Source organism: Mastomys coucha, unplaced genomic scaffold, assembly GCF_008632895.1.
Source record: "Mastomys coucha isolate ucsf_1 unplaced genomic scaffold, UCSF_Mcou_1 pScaffold14, whole genome shotgun sequence".
NCBI lineage: Eukaryota > Metazoa > Chordata > Mammalia > Rodentia > Muridae > Mastomys > Mastomys coucha.
In genome coordinates, this window is record NW_022196896.1 from 45,412,696 (window position 1) to 45,430,383 (window position 17,688).

A 17,688-nucleotide genomic window follows, 5' to 3' on the forward strand; every position below is an offset into this window, starting at 1 on the left:
GAAGAGGCAGGATCCACCATGAGGCAGCTAGAACAAGACCACAACTGCCTTCCCTCTAACAGAAGAATAAGATGTGGCACCAATACTGCCCAGAAAGCCTCCAGAAAAGCTAACAAACAAGCCCAAAAGACTAGAGTTTCACCTATTTTCCTTGCTTTGTATAAGATAGAAAATATCCAAATATCCCAAATAGTACTTGCTTTATAGACTAACCACTCTCACAGAACCAACTGTTTACATATTATGTACAAAAACCCATGACTTTCAAAATACCCAACTTAAAATGTGTCAGGGAAAATCATGCACAACTGAAATGCTTTCTAAGAGATGAACAGAGCTCAAACATAGATGTACTATATTTCTTTGTACTTAATATATATGTGTGTGTATCAAGAAAATATATGTATTCATAGCTATAAATAAAACTGCCTTTTTAAAAAAGAACATTGCAAGTAAATACACAGATGATAATAATGCTATACACCAACTTATAATTTCTTTTATAAATGGTGGATCTTAAAATTAAATATCATATTGGAAAAGGTATATCTATCGATAGTTAGCCACTGCAGTAGCTGCTCTGCCCATCCCAGTTCTACCATCTCTGAGTTGCTGGGAAGAACTCCATACTGCATATTTAAGTATCAGTGCTGGCACTGAGAATCTCTAACAAGACACTTAACATTCCTATAACTGAGATCCTTCAATTACAAAATGTTCAAATCCTATGGCTTCAAGGTCTCCTTATGAGGTACTCCATCTGAAAGCTTTACAAAACATAACACATTACAATACAGCTTGACATAAATGTCTCAGGCCATCTACTACCACCCCCAAACAGAGCATGATGAACACCTGACAAATCAGGTCTGCCATTGAGTAGCATGATCAGCACTTCTCTTTGTAACCTTACCTTCGAATGAGCAGGCCCGCTCTCATTCAGAAGCTTATACTGGGCTTGGATGCTATGGAAACGGGCTAACTCATTTACCAGACACACTGGAGTTTTCTCTTTGGGATTTGCCATTTTATCGTGGAGAGAAGCTGCAAATAAAAAGGCTGTAAAGTTTTTGTCAAGAATGACTTTTAAAAGTGGAAGAAAAACTAGCTTTGACGTTTTAGACTAAAGTTAGATTACATAGCTAAATTATTTTCAAAATTTGTATTAAAATTCTTATATCATGTAATGTCTTCTATCACGTGCAACAGAATAATGAAGCAAATCTTGAATAAACAAAGATACCTTTTCTTACCTAAGTTATTCTCTATATACATATAACATCACCAGCATAATTAATTATAAAATAGCCTTTAATTTATATTATAACATTTACTTTTCTCTCAACAAACTTTTACTGTTATCAGACATGTTTCTTAAGTAAGTCTTAGTACTACAAAAGTAGATTGCCTTTTTACATTAGGGTCTTGTATATCCCTGGATAGCCTTAAACTCAAACTTATTCTGTAAAGGTGACCAGTACCAGGACTGTAAGTATAAGCACCACATCCAGTCTCACTCACGTAGGGAATGAACCCAGGCTTCCTACATGACAGGTAAACCCTCTATCAACTGCACACTATCCCTAGCCCAATTTCTGTACACCTTTTCAAACTATCAATACTTTTCCTTTTGCTTTGGCATAGAAGAGGTTCCAAACTTAGGGATAAAGTCCTGAGGGTAAATATTAGGTCTGTAAAATGTTTCAGGTAACCCTCAGCAAATTAAACATTTTCTTCTAATATTTTAGGAAAAATTTAAAAGCAACATGTAGAAAAATTAGCAGTCTTTTTCTACTTTTGTAGAAAAGTAGGATTTCAAGTTGTAGGCTAGACTAGGCTATATCACAAGATCCTGTCTCAAACAACAACAACAACAAAAAAAAAAACATAGAAAGGCAAAAGCTATTGAAGTTTGCTACATTTGCTTGGAACACTATTTTGTAGTTATGAATATTTTCTTTAAAAAGAAGCAAAGAGTGCTCCATTTTTACACAGTTCCTTTACTCTTTTGCAAAGATTACCATGATGAATTTAGAATGTACGCTTGTATGCAAAATAAAGCTGGGCAGTGGTGGTGCATGCCTTTAATCCCAGCACTTGGGAGGCAGAGACAGGTGGATTTCTGAGTTGGAGGCCAGCCTGGTCTACAGAATGAGTTCCAGGACAGCCAGGGCTATAAAGAAAAACCCTGACTTGGAAAAAAAAAAAAAAAAGGAAGTGTGTAAAATATACTTGTAGATATATATGTAGTCATAAGGAAGTAGTCTTGATATATTTGGCTTTTAATTCACATTTACAGCATTATAACTTTAGTTTTCTCAGATACTGTCTCCCCAGTATGTTGGGATTTTAACTGACATTGATATCTGTGTTACCTTTTAACAAATACATAATGTCCATGGCACTACTGCAGCCATTTTTTTATCCAACCCTGTACGGAGACATTTAGGAGCTGAATTCTTCACTCTCTTAAGAGCCAAGAGGCTCTCAGAATGACTGTGCCACACAACCTTCCGATGCTTCAAACTTGAAAACGTGAAATATAATCATATATCTTAATTTCATTTATAATTTGATGCTTACCTAATGATATCCCACTAGTGTTTGGATTTTTTTCTGCATTCCTAAGTTAGTAGAAAAGTTAACCTTTTGATGTTATGGCTCACTGTGAAGGGTCTCTGCTTGGTTTTATGGATTATTTTGTAGGTTATTGCTACTGATGTTTTTTTATTAAGGTTTATGCTTTTTATGTCATAAGAAATTCTTTCCTAGGTCATAAGGCTCATTAACCCTCTGATGTTCTATAAAATGAAAGCCTGAGTTCTATCCTGCTTCTAAGTTGCACGTACGTGCGCCTGTAGTCCTGGCTACTTGGAAGACTGAGGCAGAAGTATCTCTTAAGCTGAGGACTTCAGAACCAGTCTGAGCAACACAAGGAGACCCTGCCACAATAAAAAATAATAATATAAATAGAAAAATGAAAGAGGAAGGAATCTATTTAACTCATAAGATACTGTAGGGTTAAGTTTTAAATGCATGCTATGGTTTACTAAAGCAACTTAGGAACTTCATGTACAAACTAACAGTATAGCTTACTCTACAAAACAAGACTTTCTTTTAAATTTGTAAAGCTCTTAACAGGAAAATAATATGGTATAATGCTTTGATCACAAACACTATGCTTAGGAAATGGTTTCTTAAGAAAGCTACATAAAGCCGGGTAGTAGTGGCACACGCCTTTAATCCCAGCACTTGGGAGGTAGAGACAGGCAGATTTCTGAGTTCAAGTTCAGCCTGGTCTACAGAGTGAGTTCCAGGACAGCCAAGGCTACACAGAGAAACCCTGTCTCGAAAAACAAAAAAAACAAAAACAAAAGAAAGAAAAAGCAAGCTACATAAATACTCAGTAAAGCATAAGCAGCAAGCTGAATCAAAGCAAACAGACTGAGAACCAACACAGCAGATGGCTGATGTAGCTGGTCTGGTGAGTTCCACATCCTACGTGTCCTGCAAACTAAACCAAAACTAGGCATTATTATTCTGAAAAAGAATAAAAATGCAAAGAAACACTTTATAAAATATATCTTCAATTCATCCCACTATTGAAAATTCGATGATCTGATGCTACAATCAATTTTAGTTCTCATTACCATGACATGAACTATCCCAAGCACAAGAAATAGACTAGCTTACTGGATATATTTAAAAAGCAGAAACAGGCAGATACAGTAATGCATGTCTGAAATCCCAACACTCAAGAGCCTGCAACAGGACCATGAGTTGAAGACCAACCTATGCTATATAGTAAGAGCCTCGCTTAAAAGGCATAAATAAATAAAACATAATAGATAGATAGATAGATAGATAGATAGATAGATAGATAGATAGATAGATAGATAGATGGATGGATGGATGGATGGATGGATAAGTGAAATAAGACAGATAGACAGACAGACAGACAGACAGACAGACAGACAGACAGGCGGATGGATAGATGGATGGGTGGATGGATGGATGGATAGGTGAAATAAAACAGATGATAGATAGACAGATAGATAGACAGACAGACAGATAGATAGATAGATAGATAGATAGATAGATAGATAGATAGACAGACAGAATGATAGATGAAATCAAAATCAAATAAATAAGAAATCATTGATATGGTAAAATGTTGCCTAATCCAAAATAACATTTACATTAAATGTGCAATTTTCATTCTATAATACTATGAACTCATATTAATAGTGCAAAAAGTATTTAAAACATACCTGTTATAATGTGAACATTTTATAGATAAAAATGTTTAGCTGTGTAATCTTTAAATATAATTTATATTTATGCAATCCTTATTTAAAAATAAAACTTGATCTAAGTCCTTTTCAGGAAGTACCAAGTAGTAAAGTATTATATAAACCTTTAATTTTTGTCTTATAAAATTATTATGAATCCAATAAAACAATTTATAACAAGCTTGGGAGCAAGATCATGTTTGATAAAGCTTCATAACCAAAATCAAAATGCTTAAAGATGGCAGCTCTGAAAATAATTATAGTTATTGGTTTCTTTCACAACTTTAAACAGTTTGTTTTTTGTTTAGGACAGGGTCTTGGTATGTAGATCAGGCTGGCCCAGAACTTGTTACTAAGTTTCTAACTCCCCCACTTCAGCCTCCAAGATGCTGAGATTATAGACATGAACCACCACCCTGCTTTTGTCGTTGTTAATCAGAAACCATATTAGTTAACTAGAAACCTCATTGAGCTCTGATTTAAGATAATGGTTTTGAAACTATACCAAAAGTGTGATAAAGTAGCTACAAAAGGATCAAACAAAGCAGTCTATTACAAAGTCAAGAATTCCAGTCCTGCATTTGGAGGCTATAATTCAGCATTACAGCCTGCACAGCAGCCTTGAGTCCCTCTGGGTTGAATCCCAGCAATGGGTAGGGAAAACAGGCAGAGAACCTTAGATACAACTTAGCTATGCACAGATTGCAAAATATATACAATAATACATAGGTTTATATTTTCAATAGAGTAAAGATATCATCACTAAATAATGGGGAGGAGACTTATCTGTAGAGGAGATAAGCAGGGAAAGGCGGAGAGAGGAGGAAGAATATATAACATAAGGATATTAGTGAAAGGGGTATTATACATAAAGATGCTAGTGATATATATTATATATGTATATCATAAGGATGTTAGTGTTAGTATTATATATATAACATAAGAATGCCAGTATTAGTGTTATATAGATAACATAAGGATTTTAGTATTTTATATATATATAACATAAGGATGCTAGTGTTAGTGCCTCTCTCTCCCTCTCTCTCTATACATATATATACATATATATATGTTAGTGTTAGCGTTATATATATATATATATCAAATGATGTTAGCGTGATATATATAAGGATGCCAGTGTTAGTGTTATATAGATAACATAAGAATGTTACAGTTAATGCTATATATATAATATAAGGATGCTAGTGTTAGTGTGATATATATAACATAAGAATGTTAGTAAAAGGGATACAGGGATTCATAATACTTTATGTTTCTTAAAACTATATATAATATGCATAACATATATGCATACAATTTAATTATGGTTACACAATTTAGGGTGGTAAAACTCCCACCAAAACCAAAGATCACACACCAAAAACCTCAATGCTAAGCATGGAAACCTCTTTTCAAGTTTTTGGTCAAAGGAGCACAGAGATCCTCAGAGCAATATAAGCTATTTCTGTAACCCTCTCTTGCCTCCCAGAGCAAGGTGGTCTGATCCTATTGCTGTAAATAGCTGATCTAGAACTTACATATACCAGGCTGGCCTTGAACTCACAGAGATCTACCTCCCTCTGCCTCCCAAGTGCTGCAATTGAAGTTGTGAACCACTGTGTCCCACTGTATTGTATAGATTTTAAAATATATTATGAGATGTGCTTCATGGGATTTGGGTAGCTAAAATAGTAATACTCCCCTTTAAATTAAAAAGATTAACAGTAATAGATTTCACAATATAAGACTGGCATTGGAGAGAGCCACTGCAGTCACTCATACAAATGTTGACTTTGAGAGAGTAATAAAACCTTAGTTTCCATACAGTAAAGTACACTAAAAGGTTGTTCTCAGTAGATGGTCATACATGAGCTATAAGACACTATTAACAATGATTAATGATGTTACTTGCCACATCCACTCGTCTACACCAGTAAAGTCTGCAGTATCAAGGTTCAAAGCCTGATCATGGACAAGAGGTGTTATGACTTCAAAGGGAGTTTGTGCCTCCTGGGTATTCAGTCATTTGTGGCATCCCCTAACTCAGAGGTAGCCAAGATATGTCCTTGCGAACTCACATCCTAGGTGCCCACCAAGATATGATTTATTAATAGCTAGACAAAATTGGACATTGCTCTTTCGTAAAGGTTACCCATCCAGACTAATTGCCTTTGGCATTGTGAGTAGGGCATTGAAGATTACAGAATGGGAGACTTATCCCAGGGCAAGGTCAAGTAGAGTCCTCATTCTCAATCATGTACTGCAGCTGAACCACTTCTAGGAATTAGCAAGAAAGAGACTTGTCTCTATTAGCCCAGAAGATTAGCATAGTGGGCATTTTACTAAGGATGGGAGAGACCTTGAGTTGAGTGTGTGTAAGAGAGACAGTGTGTAGCAGTCAGCATTCGAGATTTGAGCTTTGAGCGTCTACCCTCCTGATCCCCCGCTCCATGACTCTGGCTGGGCCACATGGGCCCAAGCGTGCTCAGAGCCCGGGGCACTGCATCAGTCCAGAAGAGGCGGCTGCTTTAGACCCAGTGTGTTTTAGATGGCCTCAGATATACCTCAACTGCTGAGCTGCCAGATTTTTTCATTTCTCTTTTGGTTTTTTTTTTAAAGATTTATTTATTTATTATATGTAAGTACACTGTAGCTATCTTCACATATCCCAGAAGAGGGCATCACATCTCAATACGGATGGTTGTGAACCACCATGTGGTTGCTGGGATTTGAACTCATGACCTTCAGTAGAGCAGTCGGTGCTCTTAACCACTGAGGCATCTCTCCAGCCCACCAGGACTGCTTTTAGCCCCTTGCTTCCTGGACATGATGGCTATAGACTAACCCTCTGAAACCATAAGTAAGAAACCAAGTTGCCTTAGTCTTGGTGTCTTTTCACAGCAATAGAAAAGTGAGGCAAATATTAATAGTATCTAGGGGTATAGTGTTGATTAAAATTTCAATTGTACCAACCTTTACGAAGACAGTAACACATATATGAATAGCATGGGAAACGTAGATAAGATATATACAGTGATGATCTGCACAGCAAGAACCATAAAGAAGCCAGACATGCTATCCATCAACAGTAATAATCTATCAGTTGATTCTTTTATAAATTTTGTGGATGTATCAAAGAAATTATTATCTAATTAGTCTCACTGTTTTCTTCTAGAAGTATATTTATGTTCACAGTCATTTTAAGTTCTAGTACCATTTCGGGTTCTGCTTCCTCTAATCATGACTTTTGTCTATCAATGACTTTATTTCTAAAAGACTTACTCAAGTCAGGGATTTAGCTCGGTGATAAAGTGCTTGCCTAGCAAGCACAAGGCCCTGTGTTCGGTCCTCAGCTCTGAAAAACAAAAATCTAAAAGACTTACTCTATTCCATCAATTTGTCTACAAATTGTCTATTTGTTGTTGTTTGTTTTTCAAGACAGTGTTTCTCTGTGTAGCCCTGGCTGTCCTGGAACTCACTCTAGACCAGGCTGGCCTCGAACTTAGAAATCTGCCTGCCTCTGCCTCCAAGTGCTGGGATTAAAGGTGTGTGCCACCACCTCCTGGCTCAATTTGCCTATTTTTATAGCAATACTCTTTCCACTGAGCTTTATAATTCTTGGATCATGGAGAATTGGCCTCTTAGGTTATTCCTTTAAACTGTTGTCTTGGCTACGTTACTGAATCCTTATATGAAGTTTTAGTGATTTTGTCTACTTCAACAGTGAAGTATGTAAGAACTTAAATATTATTATCTCAAATTTACAGATTTGGTGGAAATCAAGAAAGTTGTCTAGCAATTCATAAAAATGATATAGTTAGTGCTCATTATTAATAGTGTGTCACTGACAGATCTGTTCTATGTTCCTGCCAAGAGGACTAGTAAATACAGAACCGCTGTTTGAAGGGAAGAGAAAACATTGTTGTCCTGAAACCCTCTGGTGACATTGTTTGTCAGTTCATCAACACACAATCATGTTTTTGTTCAAGGATTCTAAACTTAAAATATGTATACTGGACTTGTCACGGAGCCTGATGATCTGAGTTGGATCCCTGAAACCCATGTGATAGAAGAACTGACTCCTGACACCTGCAAGTTTTCCTCTGACCTCCATACATGCATCATGGCATGTGTATGCTAACACTCATTCTCTAAATAAATAAATAAATAAATAAATAAATAAATAAATAAATAAATAAATTCTAAAAATGTAAGTTTTTAAAGATATGTATATTGTTGACTCATTAACATTAAATCAGAGCCAAGAGAGCTGTGATCCTGCAGAATCAGAGCTTACCTAATAGTCATTTTTTTCCTTAAAACACATCAGACAGAGCCTTAGTTAAGTAGGAACGCTCACAGCCTTCACTACTATACCTCAGCACTGTCTTCAGACAAGCACCCGTGCAGCCAGTGAGACAGTGAAAGCTATGAGAAAGCCACTTGTTGGCAATGCAAAAGGCAAAGGAAGGTGGGGGAAGGGCTTGTTCCATCTCAGGTGGGGAGGTGTCCAGTAAGGGACTCAGAATTTCCAAAATTCTACAAGTCCACAAGTAAGCATAAAAGTAACATTGCCTTGGGGGCTAGAAATAATTTTAGTGACAAGGACAATTTCTCAGATATTCAACTCACAAGATACTGGTAAATGGTGAAGATCAAGTTTCTCCATTTATAAAGGTGCTCTTTCATTTCGATCAGCAGTAATTTGTAGTTCTCAGTTTTCTTTGACATATTTTCTTAGATTCAAATATCACTATAAAAGTATGGAGCGTGAGGTTAGTTTTGGTTTTATGAAGTGATACTTGCTATATAGACTAGGCTGACCTCAAACTTGTACTGATTCTCCTGTCTCTGCCTCACAAGTTCAGGGATTGTGGGTGTGTGCCACCAAATCCAGCTATTGCATACTGTTATGATCCTGAAAGCATTCCTTTTATTTTATTTTTGAAGACCCATTAGTTTACTTTAGAAATGATTGGCTTGTTATTGCTCTTATATCCTTCAAGCCAGATATGCTCACTCAGTACCTTTAGTAGAATGCTACCAGATTTTCTGTACAGACTGGTCACTTACGAATAGAGGCAAGCGTGCTCCTGCTTTCCCACCCTGAGTGCCTTTTCTTGTTTACCTGTACTGGCCAGAACCATTATGCAAATAAAATTCTACTTAGGACTAGTGAAAATTAGTTTCTCTGTCTTGTTTGTGATCTCTTTTTTTTTTTTAAAGAAAGATTTATTTATTTATTACACATCAGATCTCATTACAGATGGTTGTAAGCCACCATGTGGTTGCTGGGATTTGAACTCAGGACCTTCAGAAGAGCAGTCAGTGCTCTTAACCACTGAGCCATCTCTCCAGCCCGCGTGATTTGCCCCTGTGATTTCTTTTTATTTTTTTCTGATTGTAGAACATGATTTTATATTTTTCAACTGTTAACATTCAACAAATAGAATAACTATTTTAAGATATATTTAGTTGTTATGTCTCCCTTTTCATTTCAGATTTTATTAATTAGGATATTGTCTCTGTGCCCTCTGGTTTGTCTGGCTAAGGGTTTATCTATCATTGATTTTTTCAAAGAACCAGCTCCTGGTTTGGTTGATTCTTTATATAGTTCTTTTTGTTGCTATTTGGTTGATTTCAGCCCTGAGTTTATTTCCTGCCTCTTGGGTGTATTTGTTTCTTTTTGTTCTAGAGCTTTCTGGTGTGCTGTCAAGCTGTTAGTATAAGCTCTCTTCAGTTTCATTTTATAGGCACTTAGAGCTATGAGTTTTCCTCTTAGGACTTCCTTCACTGTGTCCCATAAGTTTGGGTATGAAGTGTCTTCATTTTCATTAAGTTCTAAAAAGCCTTTAATCTTTTTCTTTATTTATTCCTTGACCAAGTTATCATTGAGTAGAGTGTTGTTCAGCTTCCATGTGTACATGGGCTTTCTATTGTTTTTGTTGGTATTTAAGACAAGCCTTAGTATGTGGTGATCTGATAGAGTGAATGGGATTATTTCAATCTTCTTGTGTCTTTTGAGGCCTGTTTTGTGACCAATTCTATGGTCAATTTCGGAGAAGGTACCATGAGGTGCTGAGAAGAAGGTATATACTTTTGCTTTAGGATAAAATGTTATATAAATATGTTAGATCCATTTGGTTCATATATTGTTAGTTTAACTGTGTCTCTGTTTAGTTTATGTTCCATAATCTGCCCATTGCTGAGAATGGGGTGTTTAACTCTCCCATTACTATTGTGAGGTGCAATGTGTGCTTTGAGCTTTAGCAAAGTTTATTTTATGAATGTGGGTGCCCTTGCATTTGGTGCATAGATGTTCAGAATTGAGAATTCATCTTGGTAGATTTTTCCTTTGACCAGTATGAAGTGTCCTTCCTTATCTTTTTTTGGTAACTTTTGGTTGAAAGTTGATTTTACTCTATATTGGAGTGGCTACTCCAGCTTGTTTCTTGGTACCGTTTGCTTGGAAAATAGATTTCCAACCTTTGACTCTGAGGTAGAGTCTGTCTTTGTCACTGAGGTGCATTTCCTGTATGCAGCAAAATGCTGGGTCCTGTTTATGTATCCAGTCTGTCAGTCTATGTCTTCTTATTGGAGAATTGAGTCCATTGATGTTAAGAGATATTAAGGAAAAGTGATTGCTACTTCCTGTTATTTTTGTGGTTAGAGGTGGAATCATGTTTGTGTGGCTATCTTCTTTTGGGTTTGTTGAAAGATTACTTTCTTGCTTTTTTCTAGGGTGTACTTTCCCTCCTTGTGTTGGTATTTTACATCTATTATACTTATACTTTGTAGGGCTGGATTTATGGAAAGACAGTGTGTAAATTTGATTTTGTCATGGAATATCTTGTTTTCTCCATCTATAGTAGTTGAGAGTTTTGCTGGCTATAGTAGCCTGGGCTGGCATTTGTGTTCTTGTAGGGTCTCTATGACATCTGCCCAGGATCCTCTAGCTTTCATAGTCTCTGGTGAGAAGTCTGGTGTAATTTTGATAGGCCTGCCTTTATATGTTACTTGACCTTTTTCCCTTACTGCTTTTAAAATTCTTTCTTTGTTTAGTGCATTTGGTGTTTTGATTATTATGTGATGGGAGGAATTTATTTTCTGGTCCAGTCTATTTGGAGTTCTGTACGCTTCTTGTATGTTCATGGGCATCTCTTTCTTTAGGTTAGGGAAGTTTTCTTCTACAATTTTGTTAAAGATATTAACTGGCCCATTACATTGGGAATCTTCACTCTCTTCTATACCTATTATCCTTAGGTTTCGTTGTCTCATTGTGTCCTGGATTTCCTGGATGTTTTGGGTTAGGAGCTTTTTGCTTTTTACATTTTCTTTGACAATGTTTTCTATGGTGTCTTCTGCCCCTGAGATTCTCTCTTCTATCTCTTGTATTCTGTTGGTGATGCTTGCATCTATGACTCCTGTTCTCTTCCTAGGTTTTCTAACTTCAGGGTTGTCTCCTGTTGTGATTTCTTCATTGTTTCTATTTCCATTTTTAGATCTTGGATAGTTTTGTTCATTTCCTTCACCTGTTTGATCGTGTTTTCCTGTAATTCTTTAAGGGATTTTTGTGTTTCCTCTTTAAGGGCTTCTAGCTGTTTACCTGTATTCTCCTGTATTTCTTTAAGGGAGTTACTTATGTCCTTCTTAAAGTCCTGTATCATCTTCATGAGAGTTCAGCTGTCTCTGTGATCCTGAGATCCTGGGTGTGTCAGAGCTCCTGGGAATCAAGCTGCCTCTGGGACCCTGAGATCCTGGTGTGACCAAGCTCCTGGGATCCTGGGCCTGTTAGAGTGCCTAGGAGTGGAGCTTCTTCCTGGTGTTGTGGGACTGGCTGTGGAGTTAGCGCTCAAGGTCTGCTCAGGGCACCTCTCATCCTATGATTCTTGGCCTGTTAAGAGTGCCTGGGAGTGGAGTTTCCTCTTGGTGTCGTGGGACTGGCTGCAGAGTTTGCGCCCAAAGTCTGCTCAGGGCACTGGCCCAGACCAGAAGGCCCTTGTGGAGTTTCTTGGTGTCTGGGTCCTGTTGGTTCCAGTTACTACCCAGTGTTGGGACAGATGTTGTGTCCTCCTCACCTTTGATCCTATGATCCTGGGAGTGTTAGAGCCTTGTAATTTCTTTTCAAAAAGTCCAACTTTTTACCAGTAAATACAAATTTAAGCTAGTAATGTTTTTCTTTTTCCTTTTTTCAATCTTACTTTTAAGATTTTGGTATAGTTATAGCATTTTTCCTTTCCTTTCCTACCCCCAAACCGTTCATTATACCCTCCCTGCTCTACTTCACATCATGGCCTCTTTTGTCACTAACTACTTTTGCATGTATATATGTAGACATATATACACATGCATGTATATACATATATATTCATAACTATAACCTTCATTATCAGGTTGGAAGTTGACTTCTATTCTTATTTTATTTAAGTCTGTTATTGAGAACAGATGAATTTGTCTTTACAGTTTAAATCTGAGTTTAACAATTAAGTTATAATGAATTATCAATTTTCTTACTTCTCATAAAACAAATAGAAAAATATTCCTAACTTAAAACCAAATTATATAAAATTATATATCGCTATGTCTTTATTTACAAATACACATATTTGTAAAAATTTGTATCTTTTACTATGGTCTTGAGACACTTTTTAATTCTGTACCTCAAAGCCAAAGATAAAGCTTCTACTAGAAAAGATGTACTTCTGGCATGAAAAGATCTTTATGTCAGAGTAAAAAGCAATGATCTCATACTTCAGCAAGAGGTTCTGGTCTCAGAGGTAGTCAGCAGCTTTGCTGGCAGAGGTTAAGCAGCCGCCAGTACCCAACAGCTGAAATGAACAGCTGAAATGTAACTTTATCAAGTGTTCCATAGATAGGCCTGATGGTACACAACTATGGCTCAATACTCAGCAAGGTAGCTGTAGCAAGTTCAAGGCCAACCTGGTCTACACAGTGAGTTCTAGGCCAGCCAGTTGTACATAGAAAGGCCCTGTCTCAACAAAGACAAAGTATATCACATTTAGTTTCTCTTGCTTGAACCTAGTAAAAGAATTAAATTAGCCATATTCCATTTACAATTTATAATGTAAAACTGCATCCCAAACTCATGTTTAAGATTCTGAGTTAAGGTTACCCATAGTGGCACATACCTTTAATCCAAACAATTGGAGGAAGAGGCAAACAAATAAGTAGGTAGATCTGAGTTTGAGACTAGCCTGGACCCCAAAGTGAGCTGTCCAGCAGGCTTGAGCAACAGAGACCCTGGCTCAAATGAAGATTAAAAAGATAACTGAATTAAACAGTGTGTGCGCGTATCATTATAAACTGCATTTAGATACACAAAGGGTGACACATTAAAAGATTCTTAGCAAGAAATCAAACAGAATGCTACAGTTTATTTATGTTTACTGATTATACACAGAGACAATTAGTCAGAAAATTAGTCAAAAGGTGAAGACAACTGCAGTATCTATTAGACACAAAGGAGTTTTTCCTATTCAATTTTCAAAAGGAAGACAGTTCTGATATATACTATAACAAACTTTAAAAAAATTGTACTTAATTAAGCCCGTAACAAAAGAACAAATATACACAATTATATTTCTATGAAGGTAAGAGTAGTCAAATGCAGAGTCGGAGGCTCTGGGGAAGAGCAACACAAGTTAGCATTTAACTACATTCCCAGTTTGGGACAACTACAAAGCTACAAGATGAATGACAGCATGGAAGATATTCATGTAACTCGTGCCACATGTCACCATAATCTATTTCATCAGGTAAATTTCAATTCGAGAAAAAATAACCCACGAATAAAAGTCCCTTCTTTTTTATTTTTCAGTTAAAACAGAATGCTGAGGCAACAGGTATCTTCTTCCACTAAAGATGCTGCTCTGCTCTTCTGCTGAAATTTCCACACATGCCTCATATCTACTCGCATCTTTAATTTGTTCAGGGCTGAAGATGGAGCTTAGCAGTATAGGGTCTCCCAGTATCACAGGTGCATCCACTTGTACCGGGCTGTTTTGAAGATTTCCAGTTAGGATCTCTGATTTTCAGCCATTAATTACAGTGGTTCCTCTAAGCTCTCTTCCAATTTTGGTCCACTGGCTTTGTTCTTGGAACTGGCTACACGTTTACTGCAAACCGTAAGCCACTGTGTAACGCTACTTCCCTCTCCTGAGCCGCGTTATCTTCAGGACTTTCCATCCTGTGCTTCCTTCTGAACACGCAGAATTTGTACAGATTCAAGGTCACTCCTTCCTTCTCGGGTCTTACCTGCTATCAATCCTAGTTAGTATTTTAACCTCAATTACTCCACTCTTTGTTCCATCCATGTCTATTTTACATTTTCCTCCTATTTCCACATCATTTTCCTCTCCTTTCTAAAAGATTTAGAGCATACTGACAGCAGCTCTTTTATACCTCTGTCTACAAAATCAGTCAGTCTTTCTAGTCTGTATTTTTTCAGTCTTGGCTATGAACTGTACTTTTTTTTAAGTGAAAATAACGTAAGATCAAATTAATCTACTAGGAGCAAGCAATAGACTGACTTTATAATTCACAGTACTTGAGCACTGAGATGGCTAAGTGATTAAGAGCACTGACTGCTCTTCCAGAGGTCATGAGTTCAAATCCCAGCAACCACATGGTGGCTCACAACCATCTGTAATGAGATCTGATGCCCTCTTCTGGTGCGTCTGAAGACAGCAACAATGTACTCAGATACAATAATAAAATAAATCTTTAAAAATAAAAATAAGCCGGGCGGTAGTGGCACACACCTTTAATCCCAGAAATTGGGAGGCAGAGGCAGGTGGGTTTCTGAGTTCGAGGCCAGCCTGGTCTATAGAGTGAGTTCCAGGACAGCTAGGGCTACACAGAGAAACCCTGTCTCAAAAAACCTAAATAAATAAACAAAAAAACAAACAAATAAATAAATAATAATAATAATAATAATAATAATTCACAGCACTTTACAACCACTATCAGATCTAATTGTAGAACATTTTTTTCTCTCCAAAAGGGACCTCCATGCAGTTCCTCTAGACCAGCAGTTCTGAACCTGTGGGTCGCAACACGTATAAGGATCATATATCAGAGACTTACATTATGATTCATAACAGTGGTAAAATTACAGTTATAAAGTAGCAACAAATAATGTTATGGTTGGGATCACCATAACCTGAGGGACTGTATTAATGGGTCGCAGTGTGAGGAAGATGAGAACCACTGGTGGACCCTAGCAACCATGGATCCTCATTCTGCCTCTCTGAATTACCTATCCTGGATATTTCATATGAATGGAATCATAGCATATGTGACTCTGTGTGCTTGATTCTTTAACATATTTTTAAGGCTCACCTACAGTATGACATGCATCAATACATTTTTATGTCTAGGTTCTGCTTCCTGAAGTATAAATATCACCATTTGCTTATCCATCCATGCATGGATACTTGGTCTAGTTCTCATCTCTCTATTGAAAACTCCTATGAAGGTACATGCATATGACTGCTAGTCTTTAACCCCCTAGGATATGTTTTAGATAAAAACCACCAGATGATGACAACTCCATGCTTTAGTCTGAAGACCGCTCCAACCTTTCCACAGAATTATCATTTAAAACTCCCATTAGAAGTATGTGGAAGTTCAAATTCTCCAGCCCTGACAAACATTTGTTGATTTTTTGAGTCTGGCTATCATCCTAGCACACGTGTAGTATCTCATCGGCCTTTCAATTTATCTGGTCATGTTATACAGTCAAGTATTTTTTTCATGGGCATCTGAGTGCCTTGTATACCTTTTTTTTTTATGTCCCCCCACCACCACGCGACACACACACACACTTTTCACTTGTTGAGTTATAAATTTTAGTTGGGGGGGGGTAGGGGAAACTGGAAGAGGACTTTAAACACATGTGCTTGTTATGGGGGCTCAAATTGGCCTTCAACTGTACTCTACTAAATGACTCACATCACCATGCTGAATATCAAGAATGACAGGCAGGCACTATCACAACCCAGTTCTAAATCTAGAACACACAACCAATTTTGTGGTGTGTAAGTAACTCCACTGTTTTATATATTCACCTTCAAATGTCCCAGAATAACCTGAAGAGATTATTCTTTCCCCACTGAAGTCTTGTTATTCTTGTCAAAAAGAAAAGAACAAAAAACAAAAACTGAATACTGGTTTCTTTCTTTCTTTTTTTTTTTTTTAATGGTTTATTTCTATATTGCCAATTTCATTCTATTGTTCCATAAACCATCTTTACTGCCAATATCATCCTGTTTGGATTACTGTAGTAAAATTTCAGGCGGGAAGTAAAAGTTCTCCAGTTTGTTCCCATTCATTGCTGCTCAGGTTTGGGCCTGTTCATACATGTGTGCCTGAAGATCATCCTTTATCTTTCATTATAGTCCTGATAAAGATTCCACTGAGTCAGGAAGCTGCACGAGATGATGTCACCTCAGCCATGTTACGCTTTCCTAGTCACAGATGTAGTGTTTTTCTACCAATCTAGGTCGTAATTTCAACAATGTTTTGTGATTTTCAGTATATAAGACCTTCATAAGCAAGTCTACTCCTTTATAAGTATTATTAAAAATGAATTTTTTAAAACATTTATTTAGTGTTGGAGGAAAGCACATACCCCAGCAAATGTGTGAAAACTTAAAGGAGTGTTGTCTCTTTCCACCATTTGGATTCTAGGAATTGAACTCTCGTTCCCAGGCTTAGAACCTGCGCCTTTACCAACTAAGCCATCGCACTAGCTCATAAACAAATTTTTAATTGAGAATGTTAATTACTAGCATAAAAAAACAACTATTTTTATATGTTTTATGTACATAGATGCATGTTTAATTTGGTTACTGACATTGAGTTCTATGTGTATGAATTCATGGACATTTTCTAAACAGAATCACGGTCATCTGCAAATGGTTTTATTTCTTCCAAATGCACCTGTATTTCTCTATAATGCTAACTTTCTACTGCAGTTGACTGAGAGTTCTTGTTCCTGATAAGATGAAGAGTTCAGTCTTTCACTATGGAGTTTGTGGTGGTTTGAATAAGAATGGCCCCAACAGGCTCATAGATTCAAATGTTTCATCACCAGGAAGTAGCACTGCTTGAGAAGTATTAGAAGGTGTGGCTGTTGGCATTGGGATCTCCAAAACCCGTGACATCACATAGACAACAGCATGACCCACACACCTGTTGCCAAGGCAACAGCCACCATATTTCCAGAATCCACTTGGCTCACCTCCCACCTTTACCTGTGACAATGTCACCATCCATATATAAAGGAAGGCTACTGGGTATATGCCCAGGACCTGACTAATACAGATGTAGAGGCTCACAGCCATCCATTGAACTGAGTACAAGGTCCCCAATG

At 37.0% G+C, this 17,688-nt stretch overlaps 1 protein-coding gene across 7 annotated transcripts in view; it reads right to left on the reverse strand.

Moving 5' to 3' along the window:
* Nucleotides 1-17,688, reverse strand: part of Stau2 (staufen double-stranded RNA binding protein 2) — a 292,032-nt gene that overhangs the window by 254,269 nt on the left and 20,075 nt on the right. For 2 of the 7 annotated variants that reach the window (XM_031366937.1, XM_031366936.1), the window contains exon 3: nt 914-1,044. The exons of 3 other annotated variants lie outside the window; for them this stretch is intronic. In XM_031366937.1, coding sequence (XP_031222797.1) covers nt 914-1,027 — 114 coding nt within the window. In that variant the 5' untranslated portion in view covers nt 1,028-1,044. Of the gene's footprint in view, nt 1-913; nt 1,045-8,924; nt 9,046-17,688 lie in introns of all 7 variants that reach the window. 2 more of the 7 variants (XM_031366935.1, XM_031366938.1) reach the window with 2 other exon arrangements.